This window comes from Gekko japonicus, unplaced genomic scaffold (genome assembly GCF_001447785.1).
Source record: "Gekko japonicus isolate JY-2015 unplaced genomic scaffold, Gekko_japonicus_V1.1 scaffold905, whole genome shotgun sequence".
Classification (NCBI taxonomy): domain Eukaryota; kingdom Metazoa; phylum Chordata; class Lepidosauria; order Squamata; family Gekkonidae; genus Gekko; species Gekko japonicus.
The window spans coordinates 170,297-191,571 of NW_015160239.1; the positions used below are offsets into that span (position 1 = coordinate 170,297).

Below are 21,275 nucleotides of genomic sequence, written 5' to 3' on the forward strand. Positions count from 1 at the left end.
ATTTCCCTAGTATGCTGGAGATGGTAAAAAAGAACTCGTGCAGATGGACACCTCTGGCCAGTTTCCTTACAAACTTAACCTTTATGTTAGAGTACACACTGGACACTGAGTAGCTTAGTCTCTTATCAAAGTAGCCCTGCTCTAAGTAGGGTCACTTAACACATGCTTGCCTTTTCATCTGTTTACCAGCTTACCTTTGGAAAAACCCAGTTTTTATAGGGGTCCTTTCTTATATGTACAAGAATCTGGAAACATTAGCACCCTGCTCCCAGCTAGGAGGACTCATACATGAAAGCAACCATTCACATGCAGGCTGATGTGGATGTGGCTGCATATCTGGGGCCCATTGAACTAGGTTAATATAAAGGAAGCATTCCACCAATTGTTACCTATAGTGGGTTACCCAAAACTGAAGCTGGATCAGAGTCTAGGGGTGTAACCAGAAGACGAAGTGCTGGCACTCCAATCATATATGCATTTACTTAGAAGTAAATCCCACTAATTTTGGTGGAATTTGCTTCTGTGTAAGGATGCTAAAATTGTAGCCTAGATTTTTTAACAGCTTTGCAAATTCCTTCTGCTCTGTTTTTGTTTCATTGTGTGTGTTTCAAAAGCTTTACAGTAGCTTTAAAGCAAGAAAGAAATACACATCTTCCGAATGTATTTAGCTTTCCTAACAATGCCATGATAAGCTTCTTTCACCAGAGGTCTCGTTTTTACTGTTGGCTTCTATGGGACTAAAACAGGAGACATCAAAGAAGGAATGCAGTTCTGTTGCTTTTTGAAGGGCATTTCACACGGTACAATAACCAGAATGGAGGCCGATGTAAATCACTTATGCATGGCAGTATTCTGTAACACCAAGGGTCTCCACAAGAGCTGAGCAAAGCAGCACACACCCATTGTAACCATCATGTGGAGCACTAGCCCATGTAGGTGATTTTTGGTGGCTTTCATATTTGACATTGCCTTTCAATTCTGTAGAGTAGATTTTTAAAGGAAGGTTGTGGTTTGCAAATTTTGCGGAGCACAGATAAGCCCAATGCTAACAAGACCGCACAGCTGAATTTTTACATGATACATTTCCAACTAGTGTAGCATTTTTTAAAAAAAATAATTTTTAGTCAAGTAAATTAAAAAAAAATTAGAGTAGCATACGATAGTGCATCTTTAGATAAATAGTGAGGAAATGTGTTACTATGACACTAGTACTTGCACTAGGCGTCATTTTCTTGGATAAATGAAGATAATTCCTTATTGCCAATGATGGGACATGTTTCTGTAGATGTAAGTTGTCAATTTTGTTGTATTTCTATTATTGCACTGTCCAGCCGCTGATCTGAATCTAAAAATACAGTGCATCTGAGTGTTAAAAATAACCCACTAACCACTTAGACATTTGAAATATGTATATGTGATGCAATTTTTTAAAAAATAAATGGTTCCACTAAGGAAACACACACCCACACCAGATTTCGTGACGTGGCAATACATTACCCTTTAAGCTACTTCCTTCCCCAAAGCCTTTTTATATGGATTTGGTAAATGGTTATGCCTTAATGTAAATTTTAGGTAGAATATTAAAAAGCCAGAGTATAGAAAAAGCACAGCACTTGCTGTAGCATAATTCAGTATCAGGCATACAGGGCAATTTTGGTGATTACTGATGGGAAGCAATTGACTAATGTAATGTTTAAAAAGGGTAGCTAATCCTATCCCCAAAGCGCCCTCCCCAGCTGACTGGCTGCCACAGCATTTTGCCACACAAATATCTATGGAGCAACTCTGGTTCTGTGTACTGGAGCAACTGAAGGGTGCTGAGGTAAGGCTCACCCCTTGAGAAGCAATACACACTCTCCCCCCCCCCCATCCTGCTGTTTCTAAAACAGAGGTAAAAAACAAGGGTGCACTGGAGTTGCTGGCAGGCCGTGCATGGCGTTTCTGTCCCTTCTCAAAGCAGCCTGATCAGGGTTCTACAGGCTGTGTTAATAATGACTGAAGTGATGAAATGGACTGTAACACTTCAGCCTGCAGGGGGCAGATTTCAGCTTTGAATGTCCCTTTGCTTTAAAAACTCCGGGCAAATACAGAACTTGCATTGCTGGCAAAGAGGGTCTACCCCCTCTCTTAGCTTGCTGTGCTTGTTTTTTGTTTGCAGGGACTTCTTAACATAAAAGCACATTGATTATCTTCAGTATGGCATGGGGCACTCTATCCAACCACCTCGTTCTGCCACATGCACGCAAGAACCGGCCCCCAAATGCACAGAGAGTAACATAAGTTACCTTAATTATGGGCCCAGTAGCTCTCAAAAGACCTCAGCTAGAGGCCTTCTTGTCTCTGCTTTTCAAAGACCCTGGAGAAGCTGGAGACTGAACCCTGAACCCAGGACCGTCTGCCTGCAAGGCATGTGCTCTGCAGTTAATTACGCCTTCCTGCCCGGGACCTTTCCCCCATTTTCTACAAGCAACAATATACTTGGCTTTTTCTGGCCAATGTCTCTGTAGCCATGCCAGCTTTGCAGTACTGCATCTCCAGAAGGAATCCATTTCTGTTTTTCTACTCTGTTTTATATTCATAATTAAAACTACCTGTGCTTTGAAATGCCACATAAATACATTTGGCCAGATGTTCCAGACTAGGTCAAATAACATGCATTAATGTCTTCCACTGGGCCAAAGATGTATATAAGACTCTCCCACCCCCCTTCTTGTGCCCTGAATTTATATACAACAACCAGGGGGCAAGGGGAACAGAAAAGGAAAATGGTTGTGGTATTTTATAAATTATGAGAACATTGGTTGGGGTGTAGAAACATTAACTTGCTTGAGGAGTTGGCTTGCTTTAAACCTTTTGCTCTTAACATCTTCCATTGGCAAAAGGTTTAAGGCCACAGTCTTGACCAGTAGTTATTGTCAGTTGCCCAATCACTCTATCCTTAATGTCACTGGGATTATTTGCTCTTATTACTTAATATGGTGTTAATCCAAAAGAAGAACATAACTTTTTTTTTTACTAATTTACTAATGGAAAAGGAAACTCAAGTGAAGAAGATAAGCCTGATAAGAAATGAGAAAAATGCAGAGAGCAGACTTAAAGAGTAGACTGTGCTCAAAAGAACTGAGTTTTTATTTAGGCAATACATACCTTTGCTAATACAGAAACGATTTGTCTCAGATGAAAATTGTATATTATGCTGTCAAAAGGCAGACACATTTTGCTAAAGTGCATATAAGAATGATGGGGGAGGGAAATCTGAACTTGACTGGTGAACCACAAACTGGAAGACAATAAACTGAAGACTGACTTGTACAACAACGTTGTCTGTGTGTATCTTGCACAATGCCAGAGAGCCAGTTTCCTATACAGAAAAGTCTTCAAATGCCTCTTCTGCCAGTGCAGGCAACAGACTCTGTAGAATGATAAAGCAGTTGGGCCTTGCTCTAACCCACTTCTGAGAATTTTCTTTTTCAGTACATACTTCAAAGTGAGACATTCAAAGCTGAGTCTTAATGGGAGGGAAATGATTGGTGACTTCTTTATTGACACCATGGTGGTGCCTTGCCTGCTCTACTGGAAGGGATGACCAAAGGCAGGACTCCTGTGTAGACAAAGTAATACTAACTACTTGGGACACTCTGAAATCTGTGCATCAGCCTCAAAGCAATATTGCAAAAGCCGGGCTGCAGTCCCCAAAGCCAAATCACATACACATCCTGAAGTAGATTTCTGATCCATTTCTTTCCAAAATGACCCTGAACACTGTGTTGAACCACATCCATGGATCTCTGCACTGCAACACAAAACGTTTAAAGTCTGTTTCATTTCCAGACTACAAAAGTATTACAGGATTCCCCACTCCCAATAGATTGGAAAGATGTCAGAATGCCCCCTCATCAAAAAGTGGTTGAATGAAGACTGAGTCCATGTCACAACCTCCCCCCAGCTCCTCCTCTAGCTGTGGCAGTGCTGCTTTTGCTACGCGTGTAACAAAACCAAGATTTCTCAAACAGAATCAATACATTCTCATCATGAGGCTTAAAGTAAAGGAATTGTAGTATCTCCAACAAGAAAGGGAAGAGAGCTAAATCTGTCAAGTGTAGAGGAGCAAAAAAAAAAGATTGGCCAAACAAACAAAAGATTAGGTATGAAAAGAGCAGTGACCAAAAAGAAGCAAAAAACTGTGTGGTGGCCAACTTTGTTGCCAGCTGCTGTACACAGTGGTGTTGCCCCTCCCCAGTCTTCAGAACTGAAGGGTAGCAGCCGTGCAGCACAAGGAGTGGGTGAGAGTGTAGGCCTGGGCATGCCGCATGGCCTGTAGGTCACCCTACCCAGTAGTGCCACAAACACACCACATGTATGGCACCTAAGACTTCAGCCGGCCAGACATTTGTATAGGAAATGCAGGTAAAATGAAAAGACCACCTTTATCATTGGGACCTGAGGCTTCTGCAAAATTTATCAAACAGCAATTGGAAGAACACAACAGCCTTTATTATCTCAAAGAAGCCAGTTATGACTTATTTGCTTACGAATGTATCTATATCATAACAATTACAATTTACTATCTTCCTGACACTTTGAAAAGTGTCTAAAGGGACACTTGAGCCTTTTCAGATGCCACTGGAAAGGTCTATTTGACCTTGTATACACTTGTACAGAGAGGAATCCTTTTGTGTGTACAGCTTTTGGCATGATATGGTAAACAACATTCGCGCCTGCAGTTTACACATTTAACTGTCAGGCTAGGCCAAAGTTATTTTGTATAGATAGGCCAATGACATGATTGGGACAAATTCACTCACTTATGTGAATGAAAGTGGTCAATAACTACAGAAAACTTGTGAAAAAAATAGTATTCAATAATCTAGATTTCCAAGATAATATTACAATTACCAGGTATCTCACAATTGGCAAATCCTGTTCATTTTAAATGGCATGTTTATTCAAAATATAACACTGGCTGTAGTATTAAAAATTAAACTCATTTCAAAGTGCATCAGTTCATCTACAACTGTCCCAAGAAACATATTATCTGCTATGGATTGTTAAAACCACCCAAAAATCACATTAGATACGCAGGAACCAGGCGGGTTCCCCTGTCAAATGATCGCTCTGTTTGTTCTGGTTCATGGCAGGCTTGGCCATCCTTTGGGGGCTTTTCCCACTGGAAGAGATAGCAAAGTGCCATCTGCACTGTTTGCCTGACAGATGGATTCCCAGCTTCAGACAGTTCTGTTGTAGGTTGCTTAAGAGAAAGTTAACTTTTTCAATTGTAAATTCAGTTAAGTACATCAAAGAGACACACAGGGAAACTAGCAACCACCACCCCTCTCTACAGTGTTGCACACAGGGAAACACTTGTTGGCCTCAGTGTAACAGACAGACAGCAGGATCAGGTGACAACACCCCACAACCCTCGGCGGGTACGGAAGTCTTCTGCGGCCCGGAATGCTTGATTTGTAACAGAACTGTACCTCGATTCCAGTCACACATCAGACAGAGGTGTGCACCGGTGTGGCTACAGGAGACGACCCCCTATCTGATGAAGAAGAAATGGAACGTGTCGCTGCTTCCCGCTGCAGCTCCTCCACCCGCTTCTGGAGCTCAGTTCTGATGGCAAGGAGCTCCTTCAGATTCTGGTGAATTGGCATCTGTTAACACATTTAAAAAAACAATTCAGTATTCTCTCTATTGTACCACATGAAATGCAACACTAGTGTTTAAGGTTTAAGTGGGGTCTCTGGATTAAAAGATCTCTCCCTAGTTTCCTCCTCCATGTTCACAAATGGAATATATTTCTCTTTTATAAAGGAATGCAGAGTTACTCCAGCTTAGACACACTGATTTCAATGGCTTGGAACTAGAGAGCACCCCAACAGGATTGCAGGGTCAGCTGGCAAACAAACAGTAAAGGCTCATAAAAAGGGAGACAGGCAAGAAGGTGACAAAAGAAAGGCATGCTATTAGTGTCCTCTTATTTTCCTCTCATTATTGTGGGGAGATGAACATGGGATGGCTTCCCAAATTTGTTAAACATAAAAAGCTGTTTTGACAATCTATAGGGAGTCTCCATATATTTCATGAAAACATTTTGATCATTTGCCTCAAGGGTAATAAAGCTGTATTATTCTAACAGTGATCTTGTTATATATTTGGCAATACTTCCAGACAAATGAAGGAAAAAGAGGGAAAGGGATACATACACAACAACAACTTAAAGAAGCAGTTTGAATCTGGCAAAATTGTGTTTCTGAATTTCAGAGTGTAGGGTGCCAGTGTTGCTATGATTCTGATAACAACGGCATGCTTGCTTCTGCAACCTGAAATTCTGTATATTAAGTAAATAGATTACTAATACACTGAATCCTCCAAAGAAACTTGATGCTAATGAGGGAGTTCTGGGCAACTTCACAATTAGAGAAAGGGCAGCAAAATACTGTTCAATTGGTCACAACAGCAAGTGGGGACCGGTTCCTGAGGTCTGGCAAATGGGGCTTAGCTCAGAAACTTGTTTTTAAGACTTGTCCTTGGGACCTGCAAAATAAACGTGTCTTTGAAGCTGGGGCTTTTCTTTTGCAGTGAGTTACCAACCCCCTTACACATCTGGAAGAAGGACAAACATCATGCAGGTCAAAGGGCATCTGCTAGCAAGCTTGACACCTGGTGCATGAAGAATAAACTTGAAACCATTCTGGTTGGCATTCAAGTAGCTTATGCAGTGCTAGGTTCCTGAAGGAGGTGCAGGTCTCTTTTCCTTTTGTGAATTCTGAGTGTCACTGTGGACGGCTTACAGTCTGCTGCTAGGCAACGCTTTGCAACCAGTACACATTTTCAACTGCAGCTGAACATGCCAGACAAGGAAGGCAACCCCACCTTTGCTCTGTTTCAATGTTCAGCATGGAAATGTTACCACAGAGGTGGACAAGAACCCTGGGAAGAATTTTGCATCCACTGGTAATTTCGGGGGGGGGGGGGATAATTAGTGATCTAATCTTGCTATAAAATTGATTAGCCATCCTCTCACCAGCTCTTGCAGTTTTTTCTTAACTAACTTAATTAGGCTACAGATACATTGAAAGTCATTAGCACCAATAATACCTGAAGTGATAAAAAGATTAATCTCCACTTTAGTGCCTTGAATTAAATTGCTACTAAAGGTAGCTCTATTACAGTGCTATACCAGTACACCAACAAATTAAAAAAAGACTTATTTTCTTTGTTGGGGGGAAACCTATATCCAGAATAGGAAAAAAAAAATCTGCCAACTAACTGCTGCTCAAGGAATATTAGAAACCATTTTATTCCTGAAATGTCTTTTCAGATTCTTTAATGCCTAATGCCCTATACAACAGGGATGACCGCTCAACTGTTTTGGAACTGAGGCCAGATTTTAAGCAAGGGCCAGTTCATACAGCACTCAGGTACCTTGTCAGCTCCTGCATTGTTATTTTTCTACCTTATGGTATAACGTCTGGTAAAAATGCATAAGATCACAACTAACTACTCTGGGAAAGATTATGGATTGTAACTGTTTAGGTTGCATTCCACTCAATTCACCTAAGTGTGCAAATTATTTGTTTTGCTTCGGGTTGGCAAATGGAATAGTTTCACTTCATGATTTGTGTTTAATAAAGCTCTTATTCTGTTTCCACTGTGCTGCTAATTATAAATAGATTCTGTGGATTAGGAAGCGTGAGGTCAGACACTCCTGCTGTCTAATGGGCAGCACTGTGATATAACGCGCGCGCACACACACACACACACACACACACATACAAAAGGCAACATACAACCAGTGCAGCTTCTGGCTCATAGGTAAACCTCCCACAAGCCACAAAAGACCTGTTAAATAGTATCTAAATGCTGGCATGTGTAGAACACACCTCTTTTCCTCCATGCTTTCAGCATTGTGAAGCACAGTGAAAGCCGTACAGACAAGGATAAGCATAGAAGGCATCATAATAGCGACTCGCTTACATCACTATCGGCTTTTAATTGGATGGATGGCGACTATGTATTCTTGCACTTTCCTTTGCTAGCTCAAGGACAGTCATTCAAATGAAAATTGTTCAGCAGTGAATGCGTATCTTCTTCTGAAGGCACTTTTAAAAACAGTTTTAGCAATGGGAGATAAAAGGGAAGGCTGCAGAGAGATTGTAAAATCCATTGCTTCCTTTGCAACATGAGCCTACCCCTAAACTCTTGAAGCTACTGTGCTGCAGAAGGAGCTCCAATTTGCTTTCCTCCTTAAAAGGCTGGAACAAGAAGGCAGAGCTGAAAGGGATACGGCAGGACCATTGCTCTGGACAAATGGGCGTGACAGGCTTTCAAAGCACTGCAAAAACAGTGGGACCACCCCCACATGAACCCATGCACCAAGCCAGCATAATCTGTGATAAACTTGAACACAGCGCACCTAGGGTTCTATAAACTTTCCATGGCTAGTCCTGCTGACAAATGGAACACGGGCCAGCTGTCAAGTACCTGGCAGACCACAACACATGGCAGGTAGGGAGTGTATGGCTGATACATACCATGATGACTTTATTGTACCCTGTCAGCTCTGAAAAACTGAAAATCATCTTCAGTCCCCCCCAAACAGGGAAATCCTTCATACATATCCCAACTGCAACAAGGCAATTCCTGCAACAGGAACTGTGGGCTCACCCTGCGGGCCCCGCAGGTCACCTGGCCTCAGAGCCTTGTCTCTGCTTGCCTAGAAAGCTGTGGGGCTTTGGGTGCGGAGGCTGGAAGCAATACAAAACCAGCGCGAACTAGCACTGTCCAGTACAGCAGAGTGTCAGGCTCTGTTCTAGAGAATCAGCCTGAGAACATGAATTGTTCAAAAGGACAACGTGCTGCAGGAACTGTTGCTGCTGTTTGTCTCTCTTCCAACAAGCAGACAGTCTGGCAGAACTGCTTTTAATCCCAAAAGTTACCACATTACCACAAAAAGTCCAATACTAGAGATGAAAGCTGCATTCTTCCAAAAGTAGGCACACTTAAGCAGCTTCCGCTATAGAAGGTGTGCTTCTGAAATTTACTGGAAATATAAACTGAAAAAAGCACAAAGCAAGTGCCAGAATTAGATTGTACAGCACAGGGGAAACACACTTCATAGGAATAAAGGAACTGAGTCTGAAAAAGAGACACAACACAGGAGTGAATGGGTACGGGGACTCAACACAGTCCACCCTCGCTTCAGGAAATAAATAATATTTCAAAATTAAAGAGAAGACAAGAAAACACACCTGGCAGATTCAGATCAAACTGCTTGAAAATTGACAGAGGCTGTTCACGTGAAGTCAGTCTAAAGAGTCAGAGTACTAGAAGCTAGAATGCACAGGCATGTCATGATAACACGGCATAACAAAAGTAGTATGCTTTGTGCCTTCCAAGAAGTCAACAACAAAACCCACCACCCTCTGATCTGTCGAGTGACAGCCCGTGACTTCGTCTTTTATGCCATCCCAGTTCTAAGTGATGTTTCAACTGTTTCCACCTCACTGCTTCTCCTTTTGTGAACATGGGAACAAGAGACACAACCAAACTATCCTCATCAAGTTCTCACACTGTTAAGTCAGCTTCATTCTCTTAAGTGTTCATTCTGGCAAGCAATTGCCACTCTTAAAAATGTTCTGAATCCCTCTATAAAAGGAACAACCCAGAATTATTTAAAGCACAGAATGCATGTTTTGATGAGGCACTTCCTCAGGACTGCAATTACTCTTTCCTCCTTTCTTCATGTCAACAGTCACATCACAACCACAGGCCCAGGATAGCGTACCAGGCTGCATTAGGCAGCATTATCGGCATGATATTCCCCTAATGGCACAATGTTTCCTGGGCTCCTTCTCTGGCTTACCATTGAAATGCTCGAGAGGGAATGCAAGGTATTATTGTGCACAGCCTTATATGGAAAGCTGATTCAAACATGACAAAATTCAAACATGACACAAAGCATTAATATGTGCAGGAAACAATATGAAAGCTGTACACATTTTGCTACAAGTATGCAACCACCATATGCAATTCTGTGGTCCTTCCTATAGGGAAGCCTTTTCCACATAGCAGTTCAAGCAGCCTTGATGCAACATTTTCCTACCAAAAGCTTTGGTGGGAACTAAGTACGTTCTTCTATCAAACATAAGACAGGGACATAAAACAGGTAGGGAGAGCTTTGGGAAGAACTCAAGCCACTATTGTGCATCAACGTGGCAAAACCTCCATGTTTAAAGTCTGTGGCTGAACAGATTGGCTTAAAAATCCTTTCCGATCTTATCAGAAGCATAAGATTCCTGAGATTTCGTATTTTTTTAAACTAAGTGATTTCAAAAAAGAAATCCACATTAAGGAAAAGAAAGGCAGGAAAATACACCATCATAGAGGGTGTTAAGGTATCCCAGAGAGAGGGATTAGGTACCTTTACTAGCAGTCATAAAAAGAAAGTCTGACTTCAGAAAGGGAAGGAAAAGAAGAGTCAGCACAAACGGATAATCCAAGCTGGCAGCAAAATGTGACTTTCTAATAGGTCCTATGAGGCAATTAGTGATTATGCAGCTTTCAGGTCCAAAATTTCCTTCCTGTACAGCAACACAAAACCTAAAGGTAAAAAGATTTAGCACTAAGTAATGAAGGCTCAGGCCTTGAAATGTTGTTTCTGACAGAGCTTTGCCTACCCAGGCTTCTCAAGGAAGAAGTCTATTAAGGATGCATTCATTCCTCAAAGTTACTCTGCCTTTTCTTTAAGCAGCTTGAGGTAGCATAAATGGCCTCCCCCCTCTCACAACTACCCCTTTGAAGTAGGTTCGAGGCTGATAGAGTGTGGCTGGTCCAAGGTGATCCACTGAGATTCATGTCCAAAGTGGGGATCTGAAGCCAGGCCTCCCCAATCCAAATCCAACACCTTTCTTTAGATAGACAGACAGACAGACGATAGACATTTATTACAGTCAAAGACCAGCAAAACAGACAAATTCCAAGAATTCACTATGTCAGAACTGTGGCCCAGTAGGCTCTGGCAGCAGCAAAGAATCTTGCAACTGTTATCTGAGTCTCCAGACTCAAAGTCAACTACCAGAAAGGAGGTCTGCCATTCCTTTGAAGGATAGGCTGGATAAATGTGTTTGAGGTCATCATAAAAGGGGCAATGCAGCAATACATGACCAACTGCTTCTCTGTCTTTTGGCTAAGATCAGATGTAGTTATTATGTAGAATATTTCTATGCTGCCTCTTCAGAATTCTACTTGAAGTGGCTTACAACTAAAAAACATAGCATTTTTAAAAAGCCATTAAAAAGTCATTATTACACTACCCCATCTACCCTCAAGTACTATTTGTGTTCTCATTTTATTCAAGCATGCATAATCCTAGAAATATTCTGCCACTAACCTTGTCCATGGCTAGGCAGGAACAGTCTTAGTAATTCTGAGGTCCTGGGCAAAAATCCAAACTGAGGCCTAAGAATGACTGCCACCCCCTACTGGGCCCCCCACCGCACATACCCCTTGCCACCAGGGTCCAAGCAAGGGGCAGCCCTTGCCCCATGTGAGGTGGGCAGAGCCACTGCTACCGGGGGAAGCTGGCTGCCCAAGCCTCTGGTGGTGCAGCAGCAAGCAGCTGCTACCACTGAGCCAACTGCCCCCCTTCATCGAGGTGGTGGGGCCATTGGCAGTCAGCCCCTCCAGAGTGTGGCATGGGGCAATTTCCCCTATAGCCCATTGGTCAAGACTGCCCCTGTGACTAACAAGCTGGGCACTGAACTACTTGAGGTATACACCAACCAGTTTTGATTTGAATTATGCTACCCCTGGGTCCCTTCCTCCAGGGTCCCCCTGTTGCCCTGACACAGACAACTGTGGCCCCTGAAAAAGGAGCTGGTACCTCGACTAATCCAATCAGAAGAAGTGATGCCAAGTCAAAAATACACTCCAGTAACGAATTTCAAAGAACATACATACAACAGTATTAAAGACTACATGACATAGTAACAGTGATCCATTTAGAAATGTACACTCCACAGAAGACTGCAGATTGGGTCACGAGTACATGCTCATCACTCCAGCCATCAATGATGAATGTCTGTGTGCAAGAATGAGCCACAGAACTTTCACCTCATTTAAAACACAATGCAATTTGATGCCAAGCAGCAATCAGAAACCAAATGAGCTATACATTTACACAGTTCCATCTTTTTCGTGCAGAATTGTACCCTACATGAGAATCGCAGCTTTAAGTGCTCCCCTGTCACTTCACATTATGCAGAGCCACACAGCTAAGTTATCCCAGACATTAGGAGAGGAGGGGATTATATGCACGGTGGCTGTTAAGAGAGTTACGGATGGTACTGTCTCTGGCAACCATAAATCTTTCTGGCAACTGCCCATCCCTGGATGTTTTCAACCATTGTGCCAGTACTTACTTCCACAAATTGCACAGACTATGTGTGTGGGGACACAGGAAGAAGGAAGAAAATACTCTTATTTCATGCTGAATGGAACAGAAACTTTCAATTAGAGCTCTACGGGACCTCCAGCAGTTCCGTAGAGCCGTTAAAACGGAACTGTTTCACCAGGCGTTCCAATAAGAACCGACTACACCGGTGGTGTCGCACTAGCACTTTATCATAGGATGTATTAGCTGGGATTTTATGGGATTGTATTTTATATTTTGTAATTGTTGGTTTTAACTGAATGTTGGTTTTAAATTGCTTGTAAGCCGCCCTGAGCCGCTTCGGCGGGAGGGCGGGGTAGAAATCTGATTAATAAATGAATGAATGAATGAATGAATGAATGTCCTAAGTTTTCTGGCGCATGCAGACAACTGGTTTTTGGAGACACCCTGAAGCAATGTTTCCAGAAGGGTAATCATGTTAGTCTGTTGCAGCAAAATTAAACAGAAGTCTGGTGGACTGTACATCCATGTATAAATACTTCATGCATCCCATGAAGTGAGCCCTTATTCAAGAAAGCTTATGCTGGAATAAATGTTGTTAGTCTTTAAGGTGCCACCGGACCTCTGTTTAATTCAGATGTAACAAGAATATCTTGCACTGCAGAAGTGAAATATTGCTGCACTTGAATTGTCTGCATCTGCCACAGGACTCAGGAGAGGGACAGAAAGTGACAAACACAAATAATATCTGGCTTCCAAGGTAAGGTCATCCAAAATCGGTGGATCTCCTTCTGACTGTTTACAGCAGCTGCTGCATGTGATGTTTTAACCAGAGAGAAGGGGGAGTTAAAGGTCTCTACATGTCCTACTGCAATTAAGTCCCCACCCTTGAATGGTACTTCATGCACTCTGAGCCCTGTACACGATACCTGGTTTACTGCTGTCTGGCTAGTGTTACATTTTCAGTAAAAACTGCAAAACACATGGAAACTTGTTTCAATAAAAGGAAGGAAAGGGGGGAAAAGCATACCTGGGACCTCATTCGTGGATTCCATCGCACATAATAGTTTACCCATAATTCCAAATGGCTTAGACTGGCAACTGGATAGAGGACGTGGTTTTCATAGTTTACATAGAAAGGGTTACTGAATTCATCTAGTTGGCTATTAATGTATGACCATAAAGAGACAGTCCTTGTAGGGATTTCCTGAAGATACAAATATACATATTTGGTCAAGTACATTTGCAAGGAAGGCTCTTGGAGTGCACCCATTCTCAAAGCTTACTATTCATAGGACAATGTTTCTTCATGAATATGTCTCCTGGGGAATCCTGGTGTTTCTTCTGTAGATGCGCTGCATGGTGCAAGAGATTCTGGGACACCTTCTACAGAGAGGGTCTTGGTTCAGATCAGAGTTATTGGGCCTCATTTTTACCTTTATGAATTCACCCCATAATGCCTTGCAGCACTTACACACACTGGAAGAAACACACCAAAGACGTCCCTGCAGGTGTACAGGATCAGTACAAATGGACAGTCATTCAAGGAAGACTGGCAGTCACTGTAGTTCTTCTCAGTGAGGAATCCCTGATAGATTTTTGTGGAATGCCAGGTTTCCTAAGGACATGCTTTGAAAACCTCATCTCCAAGATAAAACAGAAAAGCTATTAATTTGGAAAAATGCCTGCATTAAGAAAAGGAAACTTAACGGTCCTGAAATGGTTTTCAGGTACTGGGTTTTTTTAAAGAAAAAAAAATCAGTAGGTATATGTTGATACAATAGTCATTACTGGTTGTATTTCAAGTATTAGGCATTTGAAAATGCTGACGCTTATTTCCTTGGAGTAACAGCAAAACTAGGATGAAATTAGATATGTTTATGAAGTAATGGGCTTGGAGGAACAAAGGTGTGCTTTTAGCAGTAAACACTATCAATCTCAAGCAAAAAAACAACACTGAAAATAGCAAAATAAAATATCTGGAAGTCAGCAAAAACATATTCTACAAAATGCAATCAACAAATCAGAAGTCTAGCAAAGCAGTACTATCTTTTTAATCTACAGTTTCCCTACACCTACCCAAATTATTGGGTTCTTAATTAAATGTCCATGTTTAGCTATATTCAGAGGGGTCCTTAAATTCTATAACCAAATGCAAATACCGCCATAAAACCATTATTAAATCAAGGTTTCAGATTCTGAATTCTTATCAGCTTCATCTTGCAATTTTATACTCCTTTGATGCTATAAAGCATCTGTTTCCACTACAGTTGTCTCTTAAATTGCATTTTTTTTTTAAAAAGGGGGGAACTGCATTAGATTATCCATTCATGAGAGGGAGCTGTTTGGTAAGTGCATACTTGGTGAGAATGTATAATTCAGCTCCATCTTGTGGTGTGATCATGCAACTTGCAGTGCTAAATCAGTCACTTAAACCAGATATACATCAGATCGAACACACAAAGTCTCCGTTTCCACAAATATTTTTCTTGCTGGGATAAAAGGGGAGTGAGCCTCTGTGTAAAGCATGCCATTACTCTGTACCTTTCATGTACAAAGTAACTTGTGGCTCATTTTAATTTTATTTATTTACTTGATTTATAGCCCACCTTTCTTGCTGAGATTACAAATTATAAAAAAACAGTTCTATCAGACAGCATAAAACATCCAACAAACAATGCAATAGGAATAGAACTATGGACTCAGAAAACAATGCAAATCAAATTCTGGGTTCATCTGCACCCTGGACCTTCTTAAATCTACTATCCACAGACATTTCTTAATTCAGGCTTGTTCAGGGGCATCCTGGATACAGATAACTCTGGTAAGAAATATGGGAAAATGCCTTGCAGTGTAATGAAATTGCTTCATATGTACGCTTCCTACAGCCCAGCATTGCCTACACTGACTGGCAGGGCTCTCTATGGCTTCTCTCTAAATGCAAAGTGTGCGCTCCACCACTGTCCTAGATCACCGGACCACACATTACTTTCTAGCCTGGAGCAAGAAAAAGTGGAGAAGTCACCCAAGACTTCCTCCTACCTCTTCCTGGGTAGGAAAAAACATTTGTAGAGACAGAGCCAATGAGTACAAACTGTACTGGAGACAAGAAGATCTGTCTAGTCTACATTTCCCCATATAACAGTTTGCTCTTGGTTTTGATGACTCCTCATTTAAGACCCATGCATCAAAATCTGAAGTCACAAAAAGAAGTCAAAAAAAGACCCACGTCTCCTTCTGAGGGATGCTCACTTCAATTTCAAGTTATACTTTAGCACAAGCTTGGCTGGAAAATTTGGTTAGAAATTTTAACAGATTTAAAGAGTGGGAATAGGTTTCAATCAGTGCTGACTCTAAAACTGTATCTGTGGAACTTGGAGGCTATTCTGCACATCAAAAGAATTCCAAAAAATCATTTCTACATTGTATTTAAGTACTTTTAGCTCTACAAAACAAGCAAAACAGCCTCAAAAATTCTCTGATCTCCTTTCCTGCTTCTGTATATAAAACTATTACACAGTTGATTTACCTCTTTTATTCGCTGATGTTCAGAGTTGTATAAAAAAGTGCCAAAGAGACAGCTGTAAAGATGATCCAAAATGGTGACCAAGAACAGTTCATTGAACTCAAAGGCAGCTGGAAACTAAAGGAACAATAAAATATTTTGTTAAGGTTTTGTTAAGAGAAAACAATCCTGTTTCCATTTAAATACTTTCAACTTCAAATGGAAAATGCAGTGTTCAAGTTTACGAGGTCTCCGAGAAACAGCAAAACTGAAAAGGTTGACAGAAGGACTTGGCAGCCCTTGGCACTTTCATTCAGCCTTCTGTTGAAAGAGGACTTCTTACCAAGGTTTCCTAAAGGATCCTTATTATTACATCTGTGATTTAAAGAGAGATCAGGCGACTGCACAAGGCCTTCCATTTCCCCACTCAAGGTTCTCCTCTTCCTTTTTTAATGGAATGAAAGCAGGCATAGTGGAACAACAAACATGTGGCAGCAGGATTCACTATTACGTTACTGCAACTTAACCTCTACAGTAGAAAAAGATCAGGAAGGGAGGATGGCCCTCCAACCCCAAAGAACTGTTTTCTTTATACCACACTGACAGCAAAATACTTTTACATATACCATACGGGCAACCAGAATTCACACAGTTTCTCAGCTGCAGCACATCACATCAAGTACAGGCATATATTAAGTGATACATGTCCATGTTGTGGAGATTCTGCAAGCATACAGAGATTCTTATGGCACTGGCCAAGTTAGACATTTCTCATAAAGGCGATCCATTTCACATCATTTTTCTTGGAAAAGTATTTGTAGTTATTGCCTTAATGTTCTGAAGGAGACTGCAGTGGCTCCATTTGAAATGTTTTACATCTGTTGGGGTATGGATTCAATTCCATTGTAGTGAAATCTGGATTTTATAACCCAGATAGCAAAAATGCTAGCCTGTGCTTCCAACCATTGACAAGTTTTATATGATTTAGCCTGTAACAAGTTTGTGCTGAAAACTCTGTAGATGCCACTGGGAACTGCCCCTGCCATGTACAAGCTGAGCACATCTACCCTTAAGCGCCTTTGTTGCTCTCCATCCAATTTAAAAGATGAGAACAGAACCAGATGAGCCTCCATCCCGCTTGGTCCCAGGGAGTTTCAGCTGGTTGTCACCAGTTCAGTTATGTGTAATCTGCTGCCATTAGTAGCATGTTCTTGCACATCTCTCTCATGTGCCCCTTTACAAACAAAAAACAACCAAACCCTATAAGGACAGCATGGAATTCCAATCCCAGCAGAATTCCCATCACCTCAAATGTTGTTTTAAAAAATGGCACAAGATAGTCCTTGGCTATGAGTTTAGCAGCAGTTAATGTAACAGATGGTCAGATAAAGACAGTTCAAGCACTGCAAACATGATTGATGTTTGATACCAGGTAGGGGTGCCCTAAATTATAGGAGGTGAGAAGTCTCTTTTTATCTTACTGTCCATCAGGATTATGACACTAATCAATGCTCTACATACTGAGATTAACACTGCAACCCTATGAAGACCTAGGTAAAGGTTTCCCTTGCTCGAAAGCCAGTCGAATCCGACTCTAGGGATGCGGTACTCATCTCAGTTTCCAAGCCGAAGAGCCAGCACTGTCCGAAGACGTTTCCGTGGTCATGTGGCCGGCATGACTAAACGCCAAGGTGCATGGAACATTGTTACCTTCCCACCGAAGTGGTACCTATTTATCGACTTGCAATTTCTTGCTTTCGAACTGCTAGGTTGGCAGGAGCTGGAACCAGAGACGGGAACTCACTCCGTCATGCGGCACTTGGGTCTCAAACTGCTGAAGTACCGACCTTCCAGCCTGCAGTTCAGCACCTTAACCACTTGAGCCTAAATCCAGTGATTTCAATGAGCTTAGGTTGGAGTATTTCTTTACAGGACTGCAATGTAAGAAATTAGTACCCTCTTGTGAAAAAATGAGAAGCCTATAAACAAAGTCTCAGGCCGAATCTGCATTTGCATTTTTAAATCATTTTCATGCTGCTGTGACGCCGTCTTTCTCTATGCTTGTTTGAATGTTGTTTGGAGAAGATTCTTTTAAAGCAGTGAGGTGCAATGACAGTGGAGCTGCCCCAAAGGACGATAAACATATGTGGACCTGTAAAAGTATACTAGCACTGTTGAGGTGTGAAAATGACACCAAATGTAGACAGCTTTTTTGAAGATGGAGTCAAAAGGCTGGGACACTGGTGGGAAAGAGAAATGCAGATTCCGCCTTAGTTCTTGCTTTCAGTTCCAGTGTACTCAACTCTCCTTCTTTCACTAGACCTGCTCATGTTTATTTCAGACTTCTTGCTGGATTCAGATTCTGCACACATGTGGAACTGGCAAAATTGTTTCACAGCCTTTTACATGAAGGAAACTGAACAGTTACAGCAAGAAATGACTGGTAATGAGGGAGGTAAAACAAAATCCAAACCAGGAAAGGCTGTTCTGAGTTGCTCTGCCCATAAAAGGTTTTTGTTTCCTCCAGATGTTTAAAGTATTATAGGGTCATCCCCCTCATGGAAAATAGTTGCACACCTTTCCAAAGAGGAAGCAGAGGACAAAATAATAAACTGACGATACTGTAAAGAACGGGATTATACTAAACACTTTCCTCATGCAACGTTTAATACCAACAAGCACCAGAAAATAAGTGGGAATCTTTCCACCAAGTAACAGCTATGACAACAGCTCAAATTTCTGGACGGAAACACTCTAAAAGGGAAATGCTCTAAAAGGGATGCTAGTTGGTTGTTTCTCTTCCCTGGCTCACCAAGTGGTCACATGCACAGCACGACAAACTACCACTTGACAAATAAATTCCTGTGTCCGAGGCACAAGAAGCCAAAGGGGTACATTTTGTCACTCTCCAAGGTAGTACAATTTTTAGTGTGGTGATACCACATTGCCTGCTGCCAGGTATTTCCAACATAGACTCTGATTTGAGACACAGGGCCAAAACCTTAGTGCAGAAAAGCTCTTCAAAAGCCCTCAAGGCCAACCTGTTCCAATGTTATAGTTTACAGCAAACTGTCTGAGAAAGAGGCTAAGTTATGATCTGAAGCATTGTGAGAATCACATACATCTTCCTTGCAGGAGCACAGTGCCTTTGGCTCACAGAAACAGGAGCCTGGATCCAACTCTCTATCTTTGAAAGAACACTTTTTAAAAGAAAATTTCACAAGCAGGGGAAGAAAAGCAGCAGAGATTTATAAGCTCACCTTGTCAATCACACCAAAGTAGCATCATCATTTGATTTGTACTTCCTAAAAATAATTTGCTTTGGGAATTATATTAATTCAAGTATAGAGAATTATACACCTTTATTCTATTGTGCAATGGTAAAGGATATCAAGTATCATCCGCTTTATAAAAGATCTGCTCTAAATCTGAATGTTAAATACAATGCATCATTAATTCATCCTGAACAGCTTAAACCTCAGAGTTTGTATATATTAATTAGATGTCTTTGATATGTAAACTAGCTTGTCACAGAAAAACTGCAGCAGCAGTTTCCCAGTCAAACAATCTTTATATTCTAAGACCAAGCTTATCTATCCTAGGTGTACTAAAGGCCCATGGCCTGGAGAGACAAAATTGTAACAGAGGTCAGCAGTACCTAAACATAGCTCATTTCTTACATTTGAGAAATGCTGAAAAGGTTTCCTCATCAGATTCCTCTGTTTTTCCTTAACAGAAACATTTTTATTTTGTAAATATAGAGACTGTTATCTGTCTTAAACGGCGTATGCAAAACTTATAGGTATGCAAAAGTGCCCTGGCTCTTGTGAGAGGAAAGCGGCCTCCCCAGGGCTTGTTCAGCTTGCCCCACGCCCTTTAAAAAGAGCTGTCGGCCCATTCTACTTATCATTCAGACTACCAGCAGGGAAGGAAAGGAAGAAGGATGAAAGGATAGCGGTTAACTCTATACCCCTCCAATGAATTAACGGGATGGCTTGGGGTGGAGGGTCCTTCATTTTGGATGGAGTCAGTAGGAGTGAAAACAGTCCCCCTACCATTCCTACGTACCCATGATGCAGCTTAGAATACTAAAGTCCATAGCCAATCACAGCTCTAACTACCAAATAAACCCAACCAAGACACCCAGACCTCAGGTTACATGCTGTGTTGTTCCCTCTCTTTTTTCCCTACAAGACTGTTTTTATTTATTGCAGTAATATTCAATAGCATGAAACAAAGTAGGTAACATACATAACTACATTTACAGTAAAGTAGGTATAAATAGATATAACAATAACAATCTAATAAAGGTTAAGTCAATTGGGCTAAACTTATTGACTTACTAACTCTCAAAGGCACCTGAAGTATATAATTATACTAAATTTGCTAATAGTGGTTACAGTGAAAAATAATATATAGAAGTACTGGCCTCAAAGCTTTAACTAACCATGACTATCCATAGGTTAAAAGTTTAAACTTGGTCTCAGACAAAGTTTCTAGATCCCTCTTGTCAGTTTCAAGCTTGTCAATGATAGGATACCATATGACCAATGGGTTTAAAATGTCTTTGCTAGTGTCAGTCTTTGCTAGTGATCATGGAGATATTTTCAAGTAGAAAGTAGTCCCACATTTTGTGCAGCCACATTTGGATTGTAGGAGGTGATTGCGCTTTCCACGTTTGCACAATGACAACTTTTGATGCTACAATCAACAAATTAATCAGTTGTTTTCTCTTTGCAGGTGGACTGTCGATTGGCCACAGGTGCAGTAGGATCAGCGCTGGATCCAAAGGTAAGGGATATCCTGTTAATTTTTCTATTTGCTGTGCTACTTGCTTCCAGAATTGGGATATTACTGGGCAGTCCCACCAGTTGTGGAAAAAAGTTGCTGTCAATCCACACTGTTTCCAGCAGAGTGGGGAAGATTGGGGGTATATCTTTGATAGTTTGGCAGGGGTGAGGTACCATCTGTGAAGAACTTTGAAGGCTGATTCTTGGATTGCTTGAGATTTAGAGATTTTCACATGCATGTACGAAATTGCATCCCATTGAGCTGGTAAAATTGGTTGTTGGATGTCTGTTTGCCAGGCGCCTTGATCGCTCAGGGCTTTAGTTCCATGTATATCAATCAGTATGTGATATACTCACCAATTATCTGTTTCAATCTGTTTGTGAGGACTGCTGAAAAGATTTTATAGTCCGCATTCAATAAGGATATTGGGCGATAGGATTTTGGGTCTGTGGAGTCTCTGTCCTTTTTTGGAATCAGAATCACATTAGCTAGAGTCCACATTGTAGGAAGCACCCCAACAGTTAAGACATCGTTGATTGTGTCAAGCAGGGGAGCTGCTAAAATTGACTGAAAGACCTTATA

The 21,275-nt window shown here is 41.4% G+C and overlaps 1 protein-coding gene across 9 annotated transcripts in view; it reads right to left on the bottom strand.

Annotated features, from left to right (window-relative positions):
• Nucleotides 1-18: 18 nt before the first annotated feature.
• Nucleotides 19-21,275, bottom strand: part of MTMR1 (myotubularin related protein 1) — a 64,980-nt gene continuing 43,723 nt past the window's right edge. For 8 of the 9 annotated variants that reach the window (XM_015413228.1, XM_015413198.1, XM_015413211.1 and 5 more), the window contains 4 exons: nucleotides 15,927-16,040; nucleotides 13,428-13,604; nucleotides 5,478-5,654; nucleotides 19-3,793 (listed from right to left, as the gene is read on the bottom strand). In XM_015413228.1, the coding sequence (XP_015268714.1) occupies nucleotides 5,496-5,654; nucleotides 13,428-13,604; nucleotides 15,927-16,040 (450 nt within the window). In that variant the 3' untranslated portion in view covers nucleotides 19-3,793; nucleotides 5,478-5,495. The remainder of the gene's footprint in view (nucleotides 3,794-5,477; nucleotides 5,655-13,427; nucleotides 13,605-15,926; nucleotides 16,041-21,275) is intronic. The other variant, XM_015413179.1, reaches the window with a different exon arrangement.